Source organism: Phascolarctos cinereus, unplaced genomic scaffold (assembly GCF_003287225.1).
Source record: "Phascolarctos cinereus isolate Bilbo 61053 unplaced genomic scaffold, phaCin_HiC Scaffold_5;HRSCAF=322, whole genome shotgun sequence".
Classification (NCBI taxonomy): domain Eukaryota; kingdom Metazoa; phylum Chordata; class Mammalia; order Diprotodontia; family Phascolarctidae; genus Phascolarctos; species Phascolarctos cinereus.
In genome coordinates, this window is record NW_027555958.1 from 302458197 (window position 1) to 302481099 (window position 22903).

The 22903-nt window shown below is 38.1% G+C and overlaps 3 protein-coding genes across 3 annotated transcripts; all 3 read right to left on the reverse strand.

Annotated features, from left to right (window-relative positions):
* Positions 1–453, reverse strand: LOC110215641 (keratin-associated protein 9-3-like). The gene has a single exon (XM_020997260.1). It carries the CDS (start codon positions 451–453, stop codon positions 1–3), a length of 453 nt encoding a protein of 150 aa, XP_020852919.1.
* Positions 454–12833: 12380 nt separating this feature from the next.
* On the reverse strand, positions 12834–13340 carry LOC110215949 (keratin, high-sulfur matrix protein, B2C-like). The gene has a single exon (XM_020997814.1). It carries the CDS (start codon positions 13338–13340, stop codon positions 12834–12836), a length of 507 nt encoding a protein of 168 aa, XP_020853473.1.
* Positions 13341–22153: 8813 nt separating this feature from the next.
* LOC110215648 (keratin-associated protein 9-3-like) lies at positions 22154–22621 on the reverse strand. Its single transcript, XM_020997264.1, has one exon. The coding sequence runs from the start codon at positions 22619–22621 to the stop codon at positions 22154–22156; it is 468 nt and encodes a 155-aa protein (XP_020852923.1).
* Positions 22622–22903: the final 282 nt, after the last annotated feature.

Sequence of the window (22903 nt, forward strand, 5' to 3'; positions counted from 1 at the left end):
TTAGCAGGTGGGCTCACAGCAGTAGCAGCAGCAGGCTGGACGGCAGCAAGACTGGCCACAGTAGGATGGGCGGCAGCAAGAGGCCTGGGCATGGTGGAGCTGGCAGCAAGATGGAGGAGTGCAGCTGACCACACAGCAAGGTGGCAGGCAAGTACCCTCAACCCTGCAGTCTGGGCGGCACCATCTGGTGCGGCAGCTCACGCCTCCACAGCACTCGGGAACATAACACCTGGTCCTGCAGGTGGTCTCACAGCTGGAGCCACAGCCGATCCCAGAGCCAGAGCCCAGCCCATAGCCAGACCCATAGCCAGACCCATAGCCAAGCCCATAGCCTCCCTGTTGGCAGCAGCTGGACCCACAGCTGTCTTGGCAACAGCTAGATCCGCAGTTCCCCTCAATGGAGAAGCTGGGGAAGCCACAGAAGCTGGTAGAGCAGGAGTTGCAGCAGGCCATGGTGTCTGGAGCTCAGTTTCTTGTCTTCTAGTAAAGAGAAGTTTCTGAAATGTGACTGTCCTTTGTCCCACCAGCCCTTTATATACCTCCAGCAGCTGTATTTACCAAATATTTAGCATTTTTTCCTTGTTGCCAGCTGCATGGTGAATCTCTGATTGGCTAATACCAAGGTATTGTGAAAATTATAAATAGCATTTTAAAAAATCACCTTGATTTAATTAAGTCTAATTAAATCTGTTCTTTGCTCTGTGGAATAAGTTTGAGGTTTTCCATCCATTGAGTCCTGTCATTAAAAGGCCAGTCTCAACCTGCTTTTTGTACAGGTGAAGATGTCCTATGATAGGATGACTGGATCACAATTTTTGAATTGGAATGATTGCCTTTTCTTTTTTCTCCCAGAGGTGACTCTGTTACTTCATTGGTGTAGTTGGCTCAGAGTTTGGGAATCCCTCTGTTGACCCAGATTGGCAACTTATCTATAACTAACACTTTTTTATTCATATAAAGTATTTCCCCATTAGTCATTTTGTACTAGAAGATTCAAAAGGAAAATAACAAAAGAAAGAAATAGCATGCTTCAGTCTATTCAAATGACATCAGTTCTTTCTCTTGAGGCAGATACTATGCTTCATCATGAGTCCTTTGGGATTGTCTTGGGTCATTGTATTGCTAAGAATAGCTAAATCATTCATAGCTCTCCATTGAACAATATGGCTGTTACTGTGTACACTGTTCTCCTGATTCTGTTCACTTCACTTCACATCATTTCATGTAAGTCTTTCTAGGTTTTTCTGAGAGCATCCTGCTCATCATTTCTTAAAGCACAGTAGTACTCCATCACAATCATGTACAACAACTTGTTCAGCCATTCCCGAATTGTTGAACATCCCTTTAATTTCCAATCCTTTGCCACCACGAAAAAGCTGCTATGAATATTTTTGTACAAATAGGTTGTTTTCTCTTTTTTTTTACATCTTTGGGATATAGACCTAGCAGTGGTATTGATGGATCAAAGGGTGTGCACAGTTTTATAGCCCTTTGAGCATAGCATACCTTAAATTTTTTCAAGTTGTCTGGTGGCACTCAGAGTTAAGTGACTTACCAATGGTTACACAGCTAGTGTGTGTCAGGGAGTAGCTGCAACTCCTGGGGTCACTGTGACTCAGTCAACTAATATTTTTTAAATACTTACTATATTATGAGCTTGGACAGACTTCAGCAGATAGTGAAGGACAGAAGAGCCTGGCATACTATAGTCCATGAGGTCATGAAGAGTCAGACATGAATGAAAGACTAAACAACAAATTACCATACTTCAGGCACTGTGCTAAGTGCTGGGGATACAAAGCAAGGACCAAATAACTCCTGTTGGCAGGGAGCTCACAGTCTAAGGAAGGAGACAATATGCAAATAACTATATACAAACAAGATATAGGCAGGATCAACTGGGAACAGTCCCCAAGGGAAGGAACTATGGTTAAGGAGGACTGGGAAAAACTTCTTGCTGAAGGTGAGGCTTTAGCTGAGATTTAAAGGAAGCCAGGAGGACTAGGAGGTAGAGATGAAGAGGGAGGGAGTTCCAGCCATGGGGGACAATTAGTGGAAATATTCAGATTTGGGAGATGGAGTGCTGCATGCCGGAAACAGGTTGGAGCTTTGTCCCAGGTTGCTGCTAACTAGGGGTGGTCAGTTCCTTCTCACAGTGATTCAGGAACCTTTTCCAGCCTGTTCTGGTAATGCATTCCTGTTACCTTGCCTAGTCCCATCCCCCAAGGTCCTGTGACCATAATATTTCCCCTCTGTCCAGGGAGTCAGTATCCTTGTGGGGGTTCACCTCCCTCACAGTTTTCTGTGCCTCTGTTGACCCTGTATAACCCAGCCAACCATACCACAACCCAGATGAAATAATTTCTACACAGAATCTAAATTCAAAGGGAATGTTCTATGCACTCTGCTTGTCTTTTTTTGTCACATCTGTCTTATGAACTTTACAAAACATTTATATGAACATTTCCCATGTTTTTTGTCCTACCCAGAAGAACTTTCTTAAGGATTGTACCAGCAGCTGAGAAATCTAATATTTTTAAATTTAATTTTGTTCCATTTTAAGTTCTGAACTCCCTCCCTTGCCAACCTGCACTAGAGAAGACCAACATTTCATACACACACACACACACACACACACACACGTATGTGTATATATATATATGTATATATATATACACATATATTTGTATATGTATAAATATGTATATACATATTTATATTAAGTAAAACCATATTATAAACAACTGTATTTATTAGTTTTTCTTTCCCTAGAGGTGAATAACATCTTCCTTCATAGGGCCTTTGTAGTTGATTTGAGTATTTATAATATTCAAAATAGCTTAGTCATTTACAGTTATTCTTCAAACGATATTGCTGTTATTGTTCAAAATATTCTCTTGGTTCTGCTCATATAACTCTTTATTATTTGATGGAAGTCCCTCATTCTGGGAATGCACTTCCTCCTCACCTCTGCCTCATAGAATTCTTAGCTTCTTTCAAAGCTCAAGGGCTACCTCCTACAGGATACTTAACCTGATATTTCATTTCTAGTACTAATGCTCCCTACACCACCCCTCTTTCCCCTAGCAAATTGCCTTATATCCACTTTGCATTTATTTTGTATTTAAATTTTTGTGCTCATATTGTTTTCCACTAATGGAAAGTAAGCTCTTTGAAAGCAGGGGACTAATGCCTAGCACAATGCCTACTCAATGAACACTGAATGTGCTGTATTGCTTACACTCCCTTTGAAAACTATGGAGGAACAGCCAACAGAGGGACTAATTGCATTGTCCTTGTATTGCAACTCTTGAGTTTGGAGAATGCCTACATATTTATGGCCTGGGTCTAAGAGAACCTACTAATAGGAAGACACACAATAGATGATCTATTATATATTGTTTATTCCTTGCATAAAAACCAGGTAAAATTCTCTAAAAATGCCTATGCCTACCCATAAAAGACTGGATCCATTATACAAAGGTAACAAATGTGATCAGGGATCAGTGAAATAGTTTACTCAAGAAGGAAGTGGTGTTCTCTAGGAGGTGGGGATGCAGAGCTGTTTTTATTGAGAAAATCTACATTTACTCTACTCATTAGACAAATAAAGTGGTACAGCCAACCTAGGAAAGGCAAAGCTTAGAAAATATAGCTGCTCATGCTCTAGAAGCCCTAGAGAAGGAGTCAGTGTGCTACAAGGGACTGACTTTGGAATCAGAAGAATTATGTTGAAATTCTACCTTTCATGCTTAGTACCTGGTGATCTTAGGTCAAAGCAAGCTACAAGCAAAGCTTCAAAGAAAAAAAAAGTGAATTGGACACAAGACCAACAAGAATTCCTGGAAGAGTTCAGAAAGGATTTTAAAAAATCAGAGAGCTAGAGGAAAAATTGGGAAATGAAATGAGAGTGATGCAAGAAAATTATGAAAATAGAGTCAACAGCTGGATCAAACAGGCACAAAAAATGCTGAAGAAAATAAGACCTTAAAAAACAGAATTAGCCAAATTAGCCAAAACAGAAGAGGCACAAAAACCCACTGAAAAGAAGAATTCCTTAAAAAGGAGAATTAGCCAAATGGAAAAAGAGGTACAAAAATACACTGAAGTAAATAAATCCTTAAAAATTGGAATTGGGCAAATGGAAGCTAATGACTCCATGAGACATCAAGAAACAATCAAATAAAGCAGAAAGAATGAAAAAAATAGAAGAAAATGTAAAATATCTAATTGGAAAAACAATTGACCTGGAAAATAGATCCAGGAGAGATAATTTAAAAGTTATTGGACTTTCTGAAAGCCACGATCAAAAAAAGGTCCCCATCATCATCTTTTAAGAAATTATCAAAGAAAACTGCCCTGATATCCCAAAACAAGAGGGTAAAATAGACATAGAAATAATCCACCAATCACCTCTTGAAAGAGATTCCCAAATGAAAACTCCTAGAAATATTGTAATCAAATTCCAAAACTCCCTAGTCAAGTTAAAAATACTTCACACAGCCAGAAAGAAGCCATTCAAATATTATGGAACCACAGTCAGGATCACACAAGATTTAGCAGTTTCCTCATTAAAGGAGTAGAATGCTGGAAATACGATATTTTGAAAGGCAAAGGACTTAGAATTACAAACAAGAATAATCTACCAAGCAAAACTGTTTATAATCCTTCAGGGGAAAAATCAGATGTTTAATGAAATAGAGAACTTTCAAACATTCCTGATGAAAAGACCAGAGCTGAACAGGAAATTTTGCTTTCATGCAAGATGCAAGAGGAGTGTAAAAAGGTAAACATGAAAGAGAAACCAAAGGAGAATCAATAAGGTTAAATTATTTATATTCCTATCTGGGAAGATGATACATATAATTTCCAAAAACTTTTAAATTATTAAGACATTTTGAAGGAATATACATAGACAAAGGGCATGGGTGTGAGTTGACTATTCTGGGATGATTTTTTAAAATTAAGGTGTGAGAAAGAGGGATATACTGGGAGAAGGTGGAAGGAAACATGGGGTGGGGATTATTTCACATGAAAAAGGTGTAGAGGAAAGAACATTTACAGTGGAGGGGCAAATGGGTGGTAATGGTAGTTGGCAAATGCTTGAACTTTACTCTCAATGGATTGGCTTAAAGAAGGAATAACGCACATTCAGTTAAGTATAAAAACTGATCTCACCTAACAGGGTATAAGAGAAGGGGGTATTGGGGCAGCTAAGTGGTGCAGTGGATAGAGCTCTGGCCTTGGAGTCAGGAGGACCTGAGTTCAAATCTTACCTCAGACACTTGACACTTACTAGCTGTGTGACCCTGGGCAAGTCACTTAGCCCCGACTGCCTTACCAAAAACAAACAAACAAAAGACAGAGAGAAGGGGTTGCTGAGAGAAGAGAGAATGGATTAAGTGAGGTAGTGGTCAGCAGCAAAACAGATTTTTGATGAGGGTAAAGGGAGTGAGGGAAGGACAGGAGAGGAGAGGAGAGGAGAGAGAGAAGAGAGAGAGAGAGAGGAGAGAGAGAGAGAGAAGAGAGAGAGAGAGAGAGAGGGAGGGAGGGAGAGAGAGAGAGGATAAATAGGGAAAAATAGGATGGAGGGAAATATACACTAAACAATCATAACTGTGAATGTGAATGGGATGAACTCACCCATAAAATGGAATCAGAAAGCAGAATGACTTAAAAACTAGAATCTAGTGGAGAACCTCAATATTCCCCTGTCAGAATGTCTAACCATAAAATAAATAAGAAAAAAAGTTGAGAGGAATAGAATTTTAGAAAAGTTAAAATTGAATGGGAACAACACCTTTTTCTCATCTGCACATGGCACCTTAACATAAATTGGTCAGGTACTAGGTCATCAAGACCTCATAAACAAATGCAGAAAAGCAAAAATATTAAATGCATCCTTTTTAGACCATAATACAATAAACTTATATCCAAGAAAAGGTCATGGAAACATAGACTAAAATTAATTAGAAACTAATAATCTAATCCTTGAGAATAAATGGGTCAAAAAAGAACTCACAGAAACAATAAATAATTTCATTAAAGAGAATGATAACAATGAGACAATATAACAAAATTTATGGGATGTAGTCAAAGCAGTACTTAGGGGAAAATTTATATCACTAAATGCTTTTATAAATAAAACAGAAAGAGCAGATCAAAGAATTGGGCATGCAACTAAAAAACATCCTAGAAAATGAGTAGAGTAAAAACATCCAATGACACATCAGCTTGGAAGTTCTGAAAATTAAAGGGGAGATTAACAAAATTGAAAGTAAGAAAATCATCATCATCATAAAAAGAACATAAAACAATAAATTAATTTAATAATAATAAAATAATAAATTAAGCAAATAAAATATAAAATAATAATAAACAAAACTAAGAGCTAGTTTTATGAAAAAAAATAAAGTAGATAAATCATTGGTTAATTGAATTAAAAAAAGAAAGAAAACCAAACTACAATTATCAAAAATGAAAAAGGTGAATGTACCACCAAATGAAGGTGAAATTAAAGCAATATTAGGAGCTAGTTTGCCAAATGAGATACCACTAAATTTGACAATCTAAGTGAAATGGGTGAATATTTACAAAAATATAAGTTGCATAGATTAACAGAAGAAGAAATGGAATATCTAAATAATCCTATCTTAGAAAAAGAAATTGAATAGGCCATAATTGAGCTCCCTTAAAAAAAATATTCCCAGGACCAGATGGTTCACAGAGTAAATTCTACTAAACATTTAAAGAACCACTGGTTCTAATAATATATAAACTATTTGGAAAAATAGGCAGAGAAGGAGTCCTACCAGATTCCTTTTATCACACAAATACAGTGTGGATACCTAAAGCAGGAAGAGTCAAAAAAAAAAAGAAAGAAAGAAAGAAAGAAAGAAAGAAAGAAAGAAAGAAAGAAAGAAAACTATAGTCCAATTTTCCTAATGAATATTGATGCAAAAATTTTAAATAAATACAATGCTAGCAAGGAGATTACAGCAATATACCACAAAAATCATACATTATGACCAGCTGAAATTTATACAAACAATGCAGTGCCAGTTCAATATTAGAAAATTATTATAGACTATGTCAATAACAAAAACAACAAAAAATTATATGAGATAATCATGTGATTTCCATTAGATTATCTCAATAGATACAGAAAAAGCTTTTTAGAAAATACAACACTCAGGGCAGCTGGGCGGTGCAGTGGATAGAGCACCGGCCCTGAAGTCAGGAGGACCGGAGTTCAAATCTGGCCTCAGACTAAACACTTGACACTTACTAGCTGTGTGACCTTGGGCAAGTCACTTAACCCCAGTTGCCTAAAAAAAAAAAAGAAAATACAACACTCATTCTTATTAAAAACACTAGAGAGCATAGGAATAAACAGAGCTTTCCTTAAAATGATAAGTAGAATCTATCTGAAACCATCAGCAAGAATTATCTGTAATGGTTAGAAGTTAGAAGCCTCCCCAAAAAGATCAGGAGTGAAGCAAGGATGCCCCCTATGCCACTATTATTCAATATTCTACTAGAAATGCCAGCTATAGCAATAAGAGAAGAAAAAAAGAAAAAAAAGAAGGAATTAGAATAGGCAATGAGGAAACAAAACTATCACTTTTTGCAGATGATATAGTAAACTGGGAGAATCCTAATGAATCAGCTAAAAAAAACCTAGTTGAAATAATGAAAACCTTTAGCAAAGTCACAGACACAAAATAAACCCAAACAAATGAGCATTTCTATATATTACCAACAAAGGTTAGCAGTAAGAGATAGAAAAAGAAATTCCACTTAAAATAATTGTAGACAAAATAAAATACTTGGGAGTCCACCTGCTATGACAAATTCAAGAACTATGTGAACATAATTACAAAATACTTTTCACACGAAGAAAGTAAGATCTCAACAATTGGAAAAATATTAATTGCTCACTGGCAGGCCATACCAATATAACAAAAATATCAATTCTACTAAATTAATTTATTTATTCAGTAACATAACAGTCAAACTAACAAAAATTATTTTGTAGAGCTAGAAAAAATAATAACCAAATTCATCTGAAAGTGCAAAATGTCAACAACATCAAGGAAATTAATGAAAAAAAGTGAAGGAAGGTGGCCTAGGTGTATCAGATTTCAAAGTGTATTATAAAGTGAAAAAAATATGCTTCAATCTGCATTCAGACTCCATCAGTTCTTTCTCTGGAAGTATATAGCATTTTTCATCATAAGTCCTTCAGAATTGTCTTGGACCACTGTATTGCTGAGAGCAGCTAAGTCATTCACAGTTGCTCATCATGCAACATTGTTGTTACTATATAATATTATCTGGTTCTGCTCATTTCACTTTGCATCAGTTCACATAAATCTTTCCAGGTTATTCTGAAAGTATCTTGTTCATCATTTCTTAATACAAAATAGCATTCCATCATAATCATATACCCCATTTCTGCCATTCCCCAATTGATAGGCATCCCCTCAATTTCCAATTGTTTGCCACCACTAAAAAAGCTGCTATAAATATTTTTGTACATATACGTCCTTTTCCTTTTAAAAATAAATTGCTAGAATTCAAACTTAGTAATGCCATTGCTGGATCAAAGGTATGCAGTTTTATAGCCCTTTGGGCATAGTTCCAAATTGTTCTCCAGAAGGTTGGATCAGGTCACAACTCTACCAACAATGCATCAGTGTGCCAATTTTCCCACATCTACTCCAACATTTGTTATTTTCCTTTTCTGTTATCTGAGCCAATCTGATAAGTGTGAGATGGTACTTCAGAGTTGTTTTAATTTGAATTTCTCTAATCAATAGTAATTTAGATAATTTTTTCATGTGATTATAGATAGTTTTGCTTTCTTCATCTGAAAACTGCCTGTTCATATCCTGTGACTATCAGTTGAGGAATGACTCATATTCTTATAAATTTGACTCAATTCTCTATATATTTGACAGATGAGACCTTCATCAGAGAAATTTGCTGTAAAATGTTTCCTTCTAATTTTGGTCACATTGGTTTTGCTTGTGCAAAACCTTTTAATTTAATATAACCAAAATTATCCATTTTATATCCTGTAATGCTCTATACCTCTAGCTTGGTCGTAAATTCTTCCTTTCTCCATAGATCTGACAGGTAAACTACTCCATGCTCCCCTAATTTACTTATGGTATCATCCTTTACATCTAAATCATGTACTCATTTTGACCTTATTTTGATATACAGTGTGAGATGTTGGACCATACCTAGTTTCTGCTAAACTACTTTCCAGTTTTCACAGCAGTTTTTGTCAAACAGGGAGTTCATGTCCCAAAAGCTTAGAACTTTGGGTTTATCAAACACTAGATTACTATAATTATTTACTACTGTGTATGTGTACCTATTCTATTCCACTGATCCACCACTCAATTACTTAACCAAACAATTTATCATCCATGCATTGTTTGATTTTGCAATTTTTTTTTCTTTTCTTCTTACTCTTTTTTTTGGGGGGGTGGAACTGTGATAAGAGATGGTTCTCTAGAAATGTAGAAGGAGGTTTACAAGGGGAAATGTAGGCAATATAAAATACAATGTGATCAATAAAATCTAATTAAAAATAACCTATCACCCAATAGATAGCCTACTGCTGCTGAGCCTTGCTGTACTTGACTGAACCTAAAGCAGCAAACACAGTCTTTGACCTAGAAGACCATACTCAATGTCTTTATAGCTTATCAAACCTGCCTGAGCTTGTGTTCATTGACACTGTCTTCTAAAAAAGCTGAGGTGGTGAAGCATAAGAGAAATACTTCTTAACTCAGTAAATGTTACTGAATGCTCACAACGTGCAAAGTACAAATGTTTTTAAAAATTTATTGATTTTTAAAATATCATTTTTATTTCTAAATATCTCTCTCCATGCTCCCCTCCCCAGGGAAAGAGAAAGAGAAAGCAGGTTAGTTAAAAAAAAATTAAAATAAAAAAATAGCCATTATCAATCAAGTCTAACAGTATATGCAATGTTCCACATCCATAGTCTCTCACTTCTGAAAGAAAGGGAGAAAGGTATATTTTCTCCTCTCTTCTTTGTACCCCAACTTGAAACTTAACTAAAAATCTGCAGAGCTTCAGGATTCTCTACATCTTGGAGCTAAGAAAGGAACCTGTAAGGTCATATACTACAACCCTTTCATTTTATAGATGAGGAGACTGAGACCCAGGGAGATTAAGTGATTTAATCAAAGTAACACAAGTAGTGAGCATCCAAGGTAGGATCCGAAGTCAGGTGCTCTTTCCTCCTCCCACATTCAATTTTATGTTGTTGTAGTTTGTTGTTTCCATTTGCATTGCTGAAGTTATTATGTACAAGGTGTTCCAAAAGTTTTAGTGCTTTTAAGCTTTAGGAGCACACTGTATATTGTCTTCCTGGTTCTATTTACTTCAATTTGCATCAATGCATAATTTCCTATGTTTTTCTGTACTCCTTTTATTATTGTTTCGTATGGCCCAGTAGTATTTCATTATATCCATATATCACATTGTTTGACCATTCCTTATCAATTGACATTTACTTTATTTCTAATTATTTAAACCACACAAAAAAATGCTACTATAAATATTTTGGTGTAGATGGGATCTCTCTATTTCTGACCTCCTTGAGTTATATGGCAAGACACAAATAGAATCATTTTTTACAGTGTTAATTTACCTTGTTAATTCTAACAAGGGATTAAACTAGAGAATTTAGAATTGGTTATGTGTGATCATCTTTGAGAGAAAATTATAGCATGATGGAGAGAGAACTGGCTTTAGAATCACTAAGACTTGGGTTCAGGTCCTGCTTCAGGCATACTGGCTGTGTGATCCTGAGTAAGTCATTTGACCTCTCAGGGCTCTTTTAATGCTGTAAGTTGCAGAGAAGGTGCTGATTTGCTGTTGACAGAAGAAGTTTCTTCATCTAATCTGCTTTTGGTAGAGGCTGTTTCTTCATCTATGAGTTCCTTCTACCTATAAAATCACAAGACTAGTCCTGATCCTTTTATTTCTTTAAAGATAATGTATGGGGAGAGGATATTTGGGAAAAAAGCAAACTAATAAAATAATAATACATGGCATTTCTACAGTAGCTTAGGGCTTTCAAAGTCTTTTTAAGTGATCTAATTTAATCCTCATGATAATGCTGTGAGGTAAATACTGTGACACCATTACTCTGTTTTACAGATGAGGAAACTGAGGTCAAAAGGCATTAAATGATTGTGTCCATGGCTATATTGCTGCAGTGGATAGAGCACCAGGCCTGAAATCAGAAAGACTCACCTTCATGAGTTCAAATCTGGCCTCAGGCACTTACTAGTTGTATGACCCTGGGCAAGTCACTTAACCCTTTTTTGCTTTAGTTTCCTAGTCTGTAAAATGAGCTGGAGAAGGAAATGGCAAACCATTCCAGTACCTTTGCCAAGAAAACCCTAAATGGGGTCACAGAGATTCAAACACAACTGGAATGACTGAACAATATTGCCAGTAAATGCCTAAGGTGAGATTCAAACATTTCCTGACTCAAGTTCTAGCCCTCTACCTAATACATGAAGCTGTGTCTTTTTGGGGGCAGCTAGATGGCACAGTGATTAGAGCATGGGGCCTGTAATCAGGAAGAGTCATAGTCCTGAGTTCAAATCTGTTCTTGGATAGTTACTAGCTGTGTGACCCTGGACAAGTCACTTAAGCCTGTTTGCCTCCTTTCCCTCATCTGCGAGATGAACCAGAGAAAGAAATGGCAAATCACTCCAGTATCTTTGCCATGAAAACCACAAATGGGGCACTGAAGAGTTGAAAGTGACCGAATAATTACGACATCTCTTTTTTCATTTTGTTCTATGGATAATCCATGTCCCTATTTTATCTCCACCTGACTGTAAGCTCCATGAGGTCAGAGACCTAGTCTTATTTCATCTTACTATACTTAGCCTGTATTAGCTGTGTAGAATAACTTTTTACATTATTCACTTACTGACATTCTATCGTGGGGCTCATCTAGAGAATTTAGAATAGGTCGTAGTTCTTTGCCTCTGAGAAGTACCTGTGGCATAGTGGATAAGTGAACTGGTCTTGGAGCCAGGAAGACCTGGGTCAGAGTCCCACCTATCACCCATCTCTTGTGTGTATACATTAGATGTATAAGGAATATATGTTGAATTGAATCTAGCTTCCCATGAAATCTACTTCTAATGTCCATTGAACAATGAGAAAAAAAGGAAAAAATTATCTGCCAGAAATTATGTAATTTATTTTGACTGGGTTATTTTATCTTCTTTTCAAGGTAAAGTGAGATTTGATAGTCCAGAGGAGGAACAGTGAGATGGAAGAGGTGTTCTGAAGATAGATACTTCTGAAAAGAAGAAATTGGCTGTGGGATCCTCAGGAAGGGGACGTTGGTGAGCAGCAAGGAGTTTTTGCTAAAAAGACCATAGGATCACAGAGCTAGAGATAGAGGTAGAGGTGGATGGGACCTCAGAGGCCATCCCACTCCTTTTATGGAAGAGAAAACTAAGGCTCATAGAAATGAAGTCAGTCATACAACCACTAAGGGACTGAAGCAAGAATTAAACCCAGATGGTCAGGTTCCAACAGCAACCTTCAACATCTTGTATGATACACAGACCTTCTTTTTCTGTGTCCTGGGCTATATTCATATTTTTTTTTTGTCTTTGGGGAATAGCAGCTGAGCTCTGCCATGTAGCCTGAAGCAATCTTCTGGGATGAAGAGTCAAAAATTGCAGCATTGGGTGAGAAGGTGATCAATTCAAACACATGGTGTCCTCCATGGGGTTGACATGCTGGTTTTTTTTTTAACAGGTAGGCTCACAGCAGGTAGTGGGCTTACAGCAGTAGCAGCAGCAGGCTGGAAGGCAGCAAGACTGGCCACAGTAGGATGGGCGGCAGCAAGAAGCCTGGGTGTGGTGGAGCTGGCAGCAAGATGGAGAAGTGCAGCTAACCACACAGCAAGGTGGCAGGCAAGTACCCTCAACCCTGCAGTCTGGGCGGCACCACCTGGTGCGGCAGCTCTCGCCTCCACAGCACTTGGGAATGTAACACCTGGTCCTGCAGGTGGTCTCACAGTTGGATCCACAGCCGATCCTGGAGCTGATCCCAGAACCGATCCCAGAGCCGATCCCAGAGCCAACGCCGCAGCCTCCCTGTTGGCAGCAGCTGGTCCCACAGCCGGTCCCACAGCCTCCCTGTTGGCAGCAGCTGGTCCCACAGCTGTCTTGGCAGCAGCTAGACCCACAGTTCCCCCGAGTAGAGCAGCTGGGGAAGCCACAGAAGCTGGTGGAGCAGGTGTTACAGCAGGCCATGGTATCCGGAAGTTTCTGGCAAAGAGAAGTTTCTCAAATTTAAGTGTCTCCTTGCTTGTTATACCTTTTATATGGCTTTCTCAGCTGTTGCTTACACAGTGTTTAATAGCTCTTCCTTATTTTGATCTTAAACAGTTTGCTTTTGAGACACCAATAGAGCTGTTAATCAAATTGTTCAGAAAGCTTTGAAAGTTGATTATATTTAGTTTACAATTAGGATTCATCATCATCATCAACATCAACATCATCATTACCATCATCATCAGTACCTATTAGAGTTCACTGGATGCACAGCGCCAGAGCAAGCAGGATCTGGCCTTTGCTCGTGGGGTGGGGGTGGGGTGCTGTTTTACCTTCAGAGGTGGTTACTATTACTCAGCATTAACCCTTCAAAATTTACTGTGAGTATATCCACTATGGTTGATAGATATTCCTGAATGCACCAGTGCCACTAGGATCCCACATCCTCTACTCTAAGGGCACATCTTATTTTAGCCAACAAGAGAAGGTTATAAGAAAAGTCCTGGAAGTGAGGGATGGGGTTGTAGCCTTGAGGTTGTGAATTGTCACTTTTAGTTAAAAACCCAGGAATGGGCTTATACCAGTATGGTGTAGTAGAAAGCAGGCCAGCTTTGGAATCAGGAAAACTTGGGTTAAAGCCCTGATACATTATAGCTGTGTAACCATGAGCAAGACATAGCCTCTTTCCTCATCTGTTAAATGGGGATAATAATAGCATCTCCACATAGGGTTGTTGTGAGGATCTAATGGGATATTTACTGGAGAAGGAAATAGCAAACCATTCCAGAATCTTTGCCAGGAAAGCTCCATGGACAATATTGGTGTGCTATGGGGGCAGCTAGGTGGTACAGTGGATAGAGCACCAGCCCTGAAGTCAGGAGGACTTGAATTCAAATCTGACCTCAGACCAAACACTTGACACTTACTAGATGTGTGACCCTGGGCAAGTCATTTAACTCCAATTGCCTAAAAAAAAATATTGTCATACTGTGGTTCATGGAGTCACCAAGAATCAGACATGACTGAATGACTGAACAAGAACACAATGGGATTTTAAAAGTGCTTTACAGACTTTAAAGTGCTATAGAAATAATAGTTATCTTATATTACATCATATGATATTATGCCATACCAAATTATTATATTATATTAGCATGTTGTATCATATTGTATACTAGGCAGGTGGGTGGTACAGTAGATAGAGTAGTGGACCTGGAATCAACAAGACCCAAGTTCAAATCTTGCCCCAGATTCTCACTAGCTATACAACCTTAGATAAGTCACTTAACCTCTTTGCCTCAGTTTCCTCATCTTTACAGTGGGGATAATAACTGTACTTGCGTCCCAAGGTTGTTGTAAGGATAAAATGAGACAATATTGTAAAGTGCTTTACAAACCTTTAAGCACTATATAAATGCTATTTATTATTACTACTATCATTATCATTACTTAACCTCTCATTGCCCCTAGGAAACCCCTTAAACTTCTAAGTAACAGAGAACTTGATGATCTGCATCCATGAAGAGAGTTTCCAAAATGGGCATTCCATACACTGATGATTCCACTCCCTTCCTTCCTGAAAATTACAAGTCCAAGGGAGATATTGATATGACAAATAATGTCTATATCTGCTTTTTTTCTTTGTTGGGGAAGTGGGCACAGAATGTTTATTGAACATCTAAGATATCTAAGATGTGTGTGTGTGTGTGTGTGTGTGTGTGTGTGTGTGTGTAGTATCTATGATCTCATCAGTGTAGGAAGTTATGGGTGGGGGACTTTTTCTATCAATGAAGATCTGAAACTTAGAGTTTTGGAGGTGGGGTACCAGGGACATTGATTGGTAAATTAACTTTTTAGTAAGACAATAGAAGAAAAGTTAATTTCATAAAAGTCTCAGTAGAAGTTTAAATGATCTGTTTTGGGACTTATTAATCTTTTGTCTTTAAGAGCCTTTACCTAGAGGGATCTGTGGAAGAGCTAGGCAGGCATACACTTGGAGAGATGAATCATTAAGAACTAGTGTAACATAATTATGTATCTTACACCAAAGTCCCTGAGGGCGACCGGACTTCACAACTCCAGGGAACTAGAAATTACCAGCTGATTCAATAAAACAGCAAGCATTTATTAAGTTCCCAGGATGTGCAAGGTAACACACAACCTGTTAGGTGCTGGGGAGTATAAAGACAAAAATGAAACAATCCCAGACCTTGAGGAAATTACATTCTACCCTCAAAAGGAACCATTCTAGTTTACAAGTAGCAGTAGGCTTAGATGATCTCTATGGTTGTCTCATATCTCTGACATTCTAAGAGTCACTGTTTCGAAGCCTAAGGGATGTGGATAAAAGTTTAGTCTGGGTGTAGTCCAAATGTGACCATTATGGATGTGTGATCAGCTTTGTTTTGGAAAGATGGGTGCTAAGATGTGATTCATCAGAGCAAAATGGTTTTGTTGCTTAACCATGGATCCTTACTTGTGATATTCAGTCCATTTTTAAAAATCATTCATCTAATCAGACCTAAAAGGTACAGCACATTGAGATTTTCCTTCTTCTTGGATTAAATTAAGTCAGAAATATCAGCCTTTTATTTCTTTAATTCCTGGGACATATCAGTGTCATGGGAAGCTGATGTGTGGATGTCATGGATTCATCATTAACTGCAGTCTTTAAAGTAGGGGCTGAGGGCCCATGCCAGAACACTGCTTGACCACAAAGGGTCAGTGACATGATTCCAAGGAATATGTGATGAGCTAAGCAGGGTGGGAATATGAGTTGCATCTTATCCCCTGTGCCGTAGCCAGATTTAGAGCACCAACATAACCACACTTATGCTTATCTCTCAAGATCCACCTACTTTGCCCTCTCCCTTTGCTGTGAAAGCTACCAAGCTCCCCCCTTCCAAGCTGGGCTTTTGCTTCTTAGAGCAAATATAACTAAACTGCTACCCAGGCACCTCTAGTAGCAGCTGCACAGATATCCATTACGTAAATCTCTCCTCTACGCCTCCCACCATAGCCACCTTTGGTTCCTCCAGATCACCTTATGACTGGCTGCTGTCAACACCCTACAGAGGGCTGATTTTTTGCTCCTGTCCAGTGATAGATAAGAGACTCTTCTTCTCCTCTTTTTGGTTTGGGTCAGAAAGAGTGAGTCTCCTAGGATGAGCAGCAACAGATTGCAACAGATCTTGGATCTCATTCCAACAGCTTTCCCCCCAAATCCACCCTTCTTGCAGACTTTCCAATTACTGTTGCAATCTTTTCAGTTAGCCAGATTATCACTTTTAGTGTCATTTTGGGTATAACCTTCATATCATCTGTCCCTCACTCTCTCTCACCCCAAATATCCAATCAACTGTCAGATCTTCTTGTTTCTACTTCCACATCTTTCCCATGATATCTGCTTTTCTCCACTCACACATTTATTCTCCACAGACTCTTTCAGGTCCCCATTACCTATTCCCTGGGCAATTGCAATAGCCTCCCTATTGGTCTTTCTCCACTCCAATCCACCTTCCATATAGTTGCCAAAATAATTTTATTTCAGTGCTGATTTGACCATGTTGCTCCTCAATTCAACAAACTGTGTTGGCTGCAATTAGCTCTGGGATCAAATATTGTTTCATTTTTGTCTCATCTTTTTAAAATTTCTATTCGTGCAAGTTTTATAATATATGTAATTATTAGTACATAAATACAGACAAATAATTTATGAATAAGTAAATGTACATGTATTGGGAGTATATGCTAAAAATGTTTTACTGATAAGGATGTGAAATTAAAAAAAATTGGAGACCATTAGTCTAAAGACTTGGTCACTAAACTTAATGAAGGCTTTGATATTTGGAAGAATTGTTATGTACAAATACCCTTATGAAATTGGTTTTTGTGTAAAGGGACTCAATGTTTGATGGTAGAAAGGGAGAGCCACTTTCAATGTGGTGCCATGATCATTGTGGCTTCTTCTTGTTGCACTCTTCTCTTCAGTGCATTATTTAACTCCATTTAATAGTATTTTTATACCGTACATGATTTCTGGTTTCCTTCCTTCCTTCCTTCCTTCCTTCCTTCCTTCCTTCCTTCCTTCCTTCCTTCCTTCCTTCCTTCCTTCCTTCCTTCCTTCCTTCCCTCCTTCCTTCTTTCTTTCCTTCCTCCCTCCCTCTCTCCCTCTCTTTCTCCCTCCCCTCTACTTTTTTCTCCTTTCTTCCCCTCTCTTCACCTCCCCTCCCTTCTCCCCCTCTCTCTTTCTCTCTCTCTCTCCCCCTCTCTTCTGGACTTGTGATTTTATTGAGATGGGAAGTTTCTAGTGTGGAAATTCCTCTTTACCCTTTACCAGAGTTTCCTTTTTTTGAATTTAATTTTTTTTTTAGCTTTCAACATTAACTTTCATAGGATTTTGAGTTCCATTTTTTTTTCTTCCTCCCTCCCCTTGATATGGCGTGAAATCTGATTTGGGCTATACATGTACAATCATATTAAACATATTTCCACATTAGTCATGTTGTGAAAGAAGAATCAGAACAAAAAGGAAAAACCACAAGAAAGGAAAAAAAAAGAGAGAAAACAGTGTGCTTCAATCTGCATTCAGACTCCATTGTTCTTTTTCTGGACATGGATGTCATATTTCATCTGGAATCTTTTGGAATTGTCTTAGATCATTGTATTCCTGAGAAGAGCTAAGTCTATTAGAACTGGTCATTGTACAATGTAACTGTTGCTGTGTACAATATTCTCCTGGTTCTGCTCACTTCACTCAGCATCAGTTCATGTAAATCTTTCCAGATTTTTCTGAAATCCACCTGCTCATCATTTTCTATAGCACAATATTATTCCATTATATTCATATACATCAATTTGTTCAACTATTCCCCAATTGATGGACATCCCCTCAATTTCCAATTCTTGGCCACCAGAAAAAGAGCTGCTATAAATATTTTTGTATGTGTGTGTCCTTTTCCCTTTTCTGATCTCTTTGGGATGTAGATCTAGGAGTGGTATTGCTGGGTCAAAGGGAATACATGTTTTTATAGCCCTTTGGGCATAGTTCCAAATTGCTCTCCAGAATGATTAGATCAGTTCCAATTTTCCCACATCTCTTCCAACATTTACCATTTTTTTTGTCATCTTAGCCAATCTGATAGGTGTGAGGTGATACCTCAAAGTTGTTTTTAATTTGCATTTCTTTAATCAATAGTAATTTAGAGCATTTTTCATATGACTATAGATAGTTTTAATTTCTTCATCTGAAAATTACCTGTTCACATCCCTTGACTATTACCAACTGAGGAATGACTTGTATTCTTATAAATTTGACTCAGTTCTCTATATATTCTAGAAATGAAGCCTTTATCAGAGACATTGGCTATAAAAATTGTTTCCCAGTTTTCTGCTTCCCTCCTAATCTTAGTTGTATTGCTTTTGTTCATGAAAAACATTTTTAATTTAATGTAATCAAAATTATCTATATTGCATTTCATAATGTTTTCTATCTCTTGTTTGGTCATAGATTCTTTCCTTCTCCATAGATCTGACAGGTAAACTATTCCTTGTTTTCCTAATTTGTTTATGGTATCACCTTTTATGTCTAAATCATGTAGTCATTTTGATGTTATCTTGGTATATGGTATAAGATGTTGATCAATGCCTAGTTTCTGCCATACTATTTTTCCAGTTTTCCCAGAAGTTTTTGTCAAATAGTGAATTTTATCATAGAAGCTGGAGTTTTTAGATTTATCAAACAGTAGATTACTATAGTCATTGACTGCTGTGTCTTTTGTACCTAGCCTGTTCCAATGATCCACCATTCTATTTCCTAGCCAGTACCAAACAGTTTTCATGATTGCTACTTTATAATATAGTTTTATATCTGGTGTGGCTAGGCCACTTTCCTTGCTTTTCTTTTCATTAATTCATTCTTGATATTCTTGATTTTTTGTTCTTCCAGATAAATTTAAAAATTATTTTTCTAGCTCTATAAAGTATTTTTTTGTTTACCAGGATTTCTTAACTTTTTTTTGTGTCATGACCCCTTTTTGGTAGTCTGGTGAAGCCTATGAAGCCCTTCTCAGAATGATTTTTATATTAATAAATTAAAGTATATAAAACTACAAAAGAAATGAATTTTATTGAAATACCATTGTAATTTTTTACTTTAAGTTCATGGACCCCAGGTTACAAACCCAAGCAATTGGACACAGATTGGTCAATCCTCTGCAAAAGAGTTTGAGAGTTTCCTGGGGGTGTTGAGAAGGCAGGTGATTGTCCATGGTCACCCAGCTAACATTTAATGGTGGAAGGACTAGTGCATTGTGGAGCTGTATCTCCATGACCATAAGGCCAATCCTTTATCCACTCCATTCCATCAATCAATTGAAAAATCATGAAGAGTCTAGTATGTACCAGATATATTGCCTTATATTTCATTAGTGACTAACCTAAAATTGTCAGCAATAGGGTGGGTGGTAGCAAAAGGCCTAGGCATGTTGGAACTGGCAGAAGGAGGGGTTGGGGAGTATGAAGCTAACCATACAGCAAGGTGGTAGACAGGAATGAAGCTAGTCATTGTAGACACAAATATAAAAATGAGACAATTCTTGCCCTCAAGGAGATTACATTCTATTGAGAAGTACAACATGCTCACAGACAAGTAAATATAGGATATATATATGTATATACATATATACACATACACATGTGTGCATGCACATATATGATATGTGTGTATACATATATGCATGCACTCAAAGCAATTGAGGAGGGGTCACTCACAACTAGGGGAATCTAGAAAGGCTTCACGAAGTATGTGGCCATCTAGAAGAATCTTAAAGGGAGCTGAGATTTTCAAAGGACAGAGATAAGGAAGGAGAGCATTCCAAGCATTAGAGAAAACCTTTGAAGAGACATGGAGGCAGAAGATGGAATGTCATAATGTGGAGGATAGTAAGTATGTCAGTTTGATAAGAAGATGTAAAAGAAAGGAGGATGTAATCAGCCTAGAATGGGAGGCTAAAGATTATGAGAGGACTAAATGATAAATAGAGGAATTTCTATTGAACCTAAAGGTAATAGGGGATCACTGAAGTTTTTTTGTTTGGAGGAGTGACATAATCATACTTGCGTTTAAGATAGACTGGAAGGGGGAGAGTCTAGATTCCAGGAGACCAGTTCAGAGGCTACTCCAATAGTCTAGGAAAGAAATGAATAGAGCCTGAACTGCAATGGTTCTCTTGTGACTACAGAAGAGTCCAGATAGAAAGGATGTTAAGGAAGTGGAACTAGCGAAATTTAGCAACTGATTGAATTGAGGAGAGGGGTGTTTGTGGGGGGGGGAGTGGTAGTAATTCAGAGTGATTCTTCATTTTGGAACTGGAGTGACTTAAGGAGTGGTCTTTTCCCCACTTCCCTTCATTCCCCACCCCAAACCCATTTGCAGAGAGGTTGTGAATTAGAGATGCTGAATGAGATGCACCTTTTCAGACAAAACCATTGTGTGAATTGATTTTGCTGAACTACAACTTGTTGCAAGGGGGGATTTCAAAACAAAAGAGAAGAAAAAGGGGAAAAACCATCAAAGAAATACTGAAAATATCCACAGGAGCACAAAAAGTAAGTTCAGAAATATATACAATCAAGCAGAGAAGTATTAGTATTATCACGTTAATTGTTCAATTTAATATATATTTAAAAATGCAAGCTGTATGAAATAGTTCACTGTTTCACACAAAATCATTGTTTTTTGTTCTTTTGATTTGGAAATTTTCATACGTGTTGAAGTTTAAGTTCAAAATTTTAAAATAAAGTTAAAAAAATAGTGGAACTCTCCACAGAAATGGGAATGGTTGTTGTCCTACTCACCACAGCAGATCTTCCAAACCTTTTCATACCTCCTCAAGCATCCCTGGCTCCCCCTCCACCACTGTCTCAGATGAAGACTTTGTCTCATATTTTACTGAAAAAATTGAGGCCATTTACTGAGAGCTCTCTTTTTCCCTCCTCCTCCTCATCTCACATCACTCTCATCCTTTCTGCCACTATGTCCTCCTTCACCTCTTTCTCATATGAAGAGATAACTCTTCTCTTTGCCAAGGCAAACCTCTCCACATCCCATTCAATCTCATTTCTCTAGCAGATTACTTCCTCTATCATCCACACTCTTTCACTCATCTTTAATCTTTCCCTTTCTACTAGCTGCTTCCCTACTGCCTACAAACTTCTTTTTCAATTAACAAGCATTTTTTTTTCTCCCTCTCACCCCCTCCCTGGAGGAGGGAAAGAAAAAAGAAAACAAAACTTTTGTAACAAATAAGCATATTCGATCTACCAAGTTTCCACTTTAAAGAAAATAAAAATTTTAATGAGTGTCTCTAGAACAATAATTAGAAAGAGATACCATTTTGCCATGCTGTATTTATTAGAGATTTTTAAAAAATCCTCTACTGACAGGTATCATTTAAGAAATTATGAAACAAAGAATTATTGTGTAAGGAGAATTTAAAGCACATTTTTGAGTCAAAGAGGAGGAGATATTCTACTGAGTTGTGAGACATTTTCTTTCTTTCTTTGTGTGAGGATTTCCAAGCATCTCAGTATACTCAAGGATTCTAGGTTTGGACTGTTAAAACGTTTTCAGTAGCAGAGATTAGGATATCAACTAAAGGTTGCAGGCCAGAAGAGGATTGCTAGACTTTTAAAATTTCTTTGAAATCCAAGGGTTTATGAGTACTTAGTCAATTTCAAAATCATATCCCAGACATAAAGTTGACATCAACTTATTGGTCACAAAATGCTCTTCAGCAAGTGGGCTTACAGCAGTAGCAGCAGCAGGCTGGACGGCAGCAAGACTGGCCACAGTAGGATGGGCGGCAGCAAGAAGCCTGGGCGTGGTGGAGCTGGCAGCAAGATGGAGAAGTGCAGCTGACCACGCAACAAGGTGGCAGGCAAGTACCCTCAACCCTGCAGTCTGGGCGGCACCACCTGGTGCGGCAGCTCTCGCCTCCACAACACTCGGGAACGTAACACCTGGTCCTGCAGGTGGTCTCACAGTTGGATCCGGAGCCAATCCCAGAGCCGATCCCAGAGCCAATGCCGCAGCCACCCTGTTGACAGCAGCTGGTCCCACCACAGCTACTCCCACAGCCTCCCTGTTGGCAGCAGCTGGTCCCACAGCTGTCTTGGCAGCAGCTAGACCCACAGTTCCCCTCAACAGAGCAGCTGGGGAAGCCACAGAAGCTGGTGGAGCAGGAGTTGCAGCAGGCCATAGTATTGCTGAGTGTGTTTCTGGTTTACTTGTGAAATGAAGTTTTTTGAATTTGTCTGACCATGGATGTTCAGCCTTTTATAAACCTCTCCAGCTACTGTTTATGTGACAGTCATCACTTCTACTTTATTATTGTTAAACCTGTTTCCTCCTGTTTCCTCTGATCACAGTCCATAAACTATTTTTAAAATATTACCAAAGCAATAAAATTGGGTTGGCTTTGTTGCTCAGAGAATACTCATTGAATCTTTATAACTGGCAAATGATGAGGCAATGTCTCATC

What these genes read in the sequence shown, in the direction of transcription:
- LOC110215648 (XM_020997264.1), bottom strand. Translation starts at nt 22,621, where the DNA reads ATGGCCTGCTGCAACTCCTGCTCCACCAGCTTCTGTGGCTTCCCCAGC.
- LOC110215641 (XM_020997260.1), bottom strand. Translation starts at nt 453, where the DNA reads ATGGCCTGCTGCAACTCCTGCTCTACCAGCTTCTGTGGCTTCCCCAGC.
- LOC110215949 (XM_020997814.1), bottom strand. Translation starts at nt 13,340, where the DNA reads ATGGCCTGCTGTAACACCTGCTCCACCAGCTTCTGTGGCTTCCCCAGC.